Source organism: Chiloscyllium plagiosum, chromosome 24, assembly GCF_004010195.1.
Source record: "Chiloscyllium plagiosum isolate BGI_BamShark_2017 chromosome 24, ASM401019v2, whole genome shotgun sequence".
Classification (NCBI taxonomy): Eukaryota; Metazoa; Chordata; class Chondrichthyes; order Orectolobiformes; family Hemiscylliidae; genus Chiloscyllium; species Chiloscyllium plagiosum.
Genome location: NC_057733.1, coordinates 52,066,228 through 52,067,468, shown reverse-complemented (window position 1 = coordinate 52,067,468; position 1,241 = coordinate 52,066,228). Strand labels below are relative to the sequence as shown.

The 1,241-nt window shown below is 48.1% G+C and overlaps 1 protein-coding gene across 2 annotated transcripts in view; it reads left to right on the top strand.

The window, feature by feature from the left end:
* Window positions 1–822: 822 nt before the first annotated feature.
* The window catches only part of c24h17orf75 (chromosome 24 C17orf75 homolog), a 21,823-nt gene continuing 21,404 nt past the window's right edge, over window positions 823–1,241 (top strand). The window contains exon 1 of one of the 2 annotated variants that reach the window (XM_043715103.1): window positions 823–1,217. In XM_043715103.1, the coding sequence (XP_043571038.1) occupies window positions 1,031–1,217 (187 nt within the window). In that variant the 5' untranslated portion in view covers window positions 823–1,030. The remainder of the gene's footprint in view (window positions 1,218–1,241) is intronic. The other variant, XM_043715104.1, reaches the window with a different exon arrangement.

Sequence of the window (1,241 nt, the reverse complement as noted above, 5' to 3'; positions counted from 1 at the left end):
GGTCAGTGTGGCCTCCGGAGAGGAATAAATGCTGATAAAGAAAGGACATGCCTAGCGGTGACCTGCAGTGAGATGACGTCAAACAACCTTATGGGGGCCAGAGATAGGCATTTGTCACGGACAAGGCCGGATAAACAGAAGTTGTGGGATCAGTCTTAAGGAAATGAGTGACGTAAGCGGAGGAGGGGGCAAACAATGAAATAAGAAAAAATATGGGGATTCAAATTGTATAAATTTCGAGCGTTTGTTGGATTTGATGTGTATTTGTCATTGCCTTACCTGGCATTAGACATTGCACCCACTTGCAAGTGTACAAATAAAACGGCACTACTGTTTCAGATTTTTGGTCTCGGACTGAAATTATTGAAGTGAGTGAGCTTTTGTTTCTCACATCACCCAAGACTGGATTGAACCCAGGTCCCTGGTGCTGTGGTGCAGCGGTGCTAACCACTGAGCCATATGTTGAACATCAACCTCCAGAACCTGAACTTGAAACAGCTGAAGAAAATGTGAAGCAAGAGCATTTGTGGACAGGCAGTTCAGCAGCAGCCAGATAGAGCAAGCTGACAAATAATGATGTAGAAATTGCTGGAGAAAATCAGCAGTCCAGCATCATCTGTGGAGAGAAGAAACAGAGTTAATATATTTAGTCCAGTATGACTCTTTTTCAGGGTCACTGGATTCAAAACTTTTTCCTGCTGGGTTTTTCCAACAATTTGTGTTGTTTCAGACCTGCAACATCTACAGTTCTTTCTTTTAGTGGACTAAAATATGGTATTCGGATTCCAAGTCAGTGGTTAAACTGAGGCAAGCTGATGTCTAAGTGATCGTTCAGTTTATCCATTGATCTTAGAGCATGAGGTTAATGAAATTTATTTCAGTGCAATGGGTGCAGGCCTCAGCTTAGCCTCTAATAGGAACGTTTGTACCGGGACAGGGGCGGCAGCCGGAATGTTATTGAAGGGCGGAAGGACTGGTGCTCCATCTAACGGCTTCCTCCATCTGCCTCTGGGTCGGGACGGTGTTAGCGATGATTAGCCAGACCTCCTTCCAGGACTCCATGGACGGGGACCTGGAGCTGGAGGAGGAGCAGCCGCCGACACCCAGGGAGCAGCAGCAGACGGACACTTACTACAGTTTGTACCAGAGGCACAGGTCAGGCCCGGCCCGGCTGGGGAGGCTGCTCCTTCATGACGGGCTCTCGGAGCAAGGAGCAGGTCGGCGCACCCGGCCCCCACTCT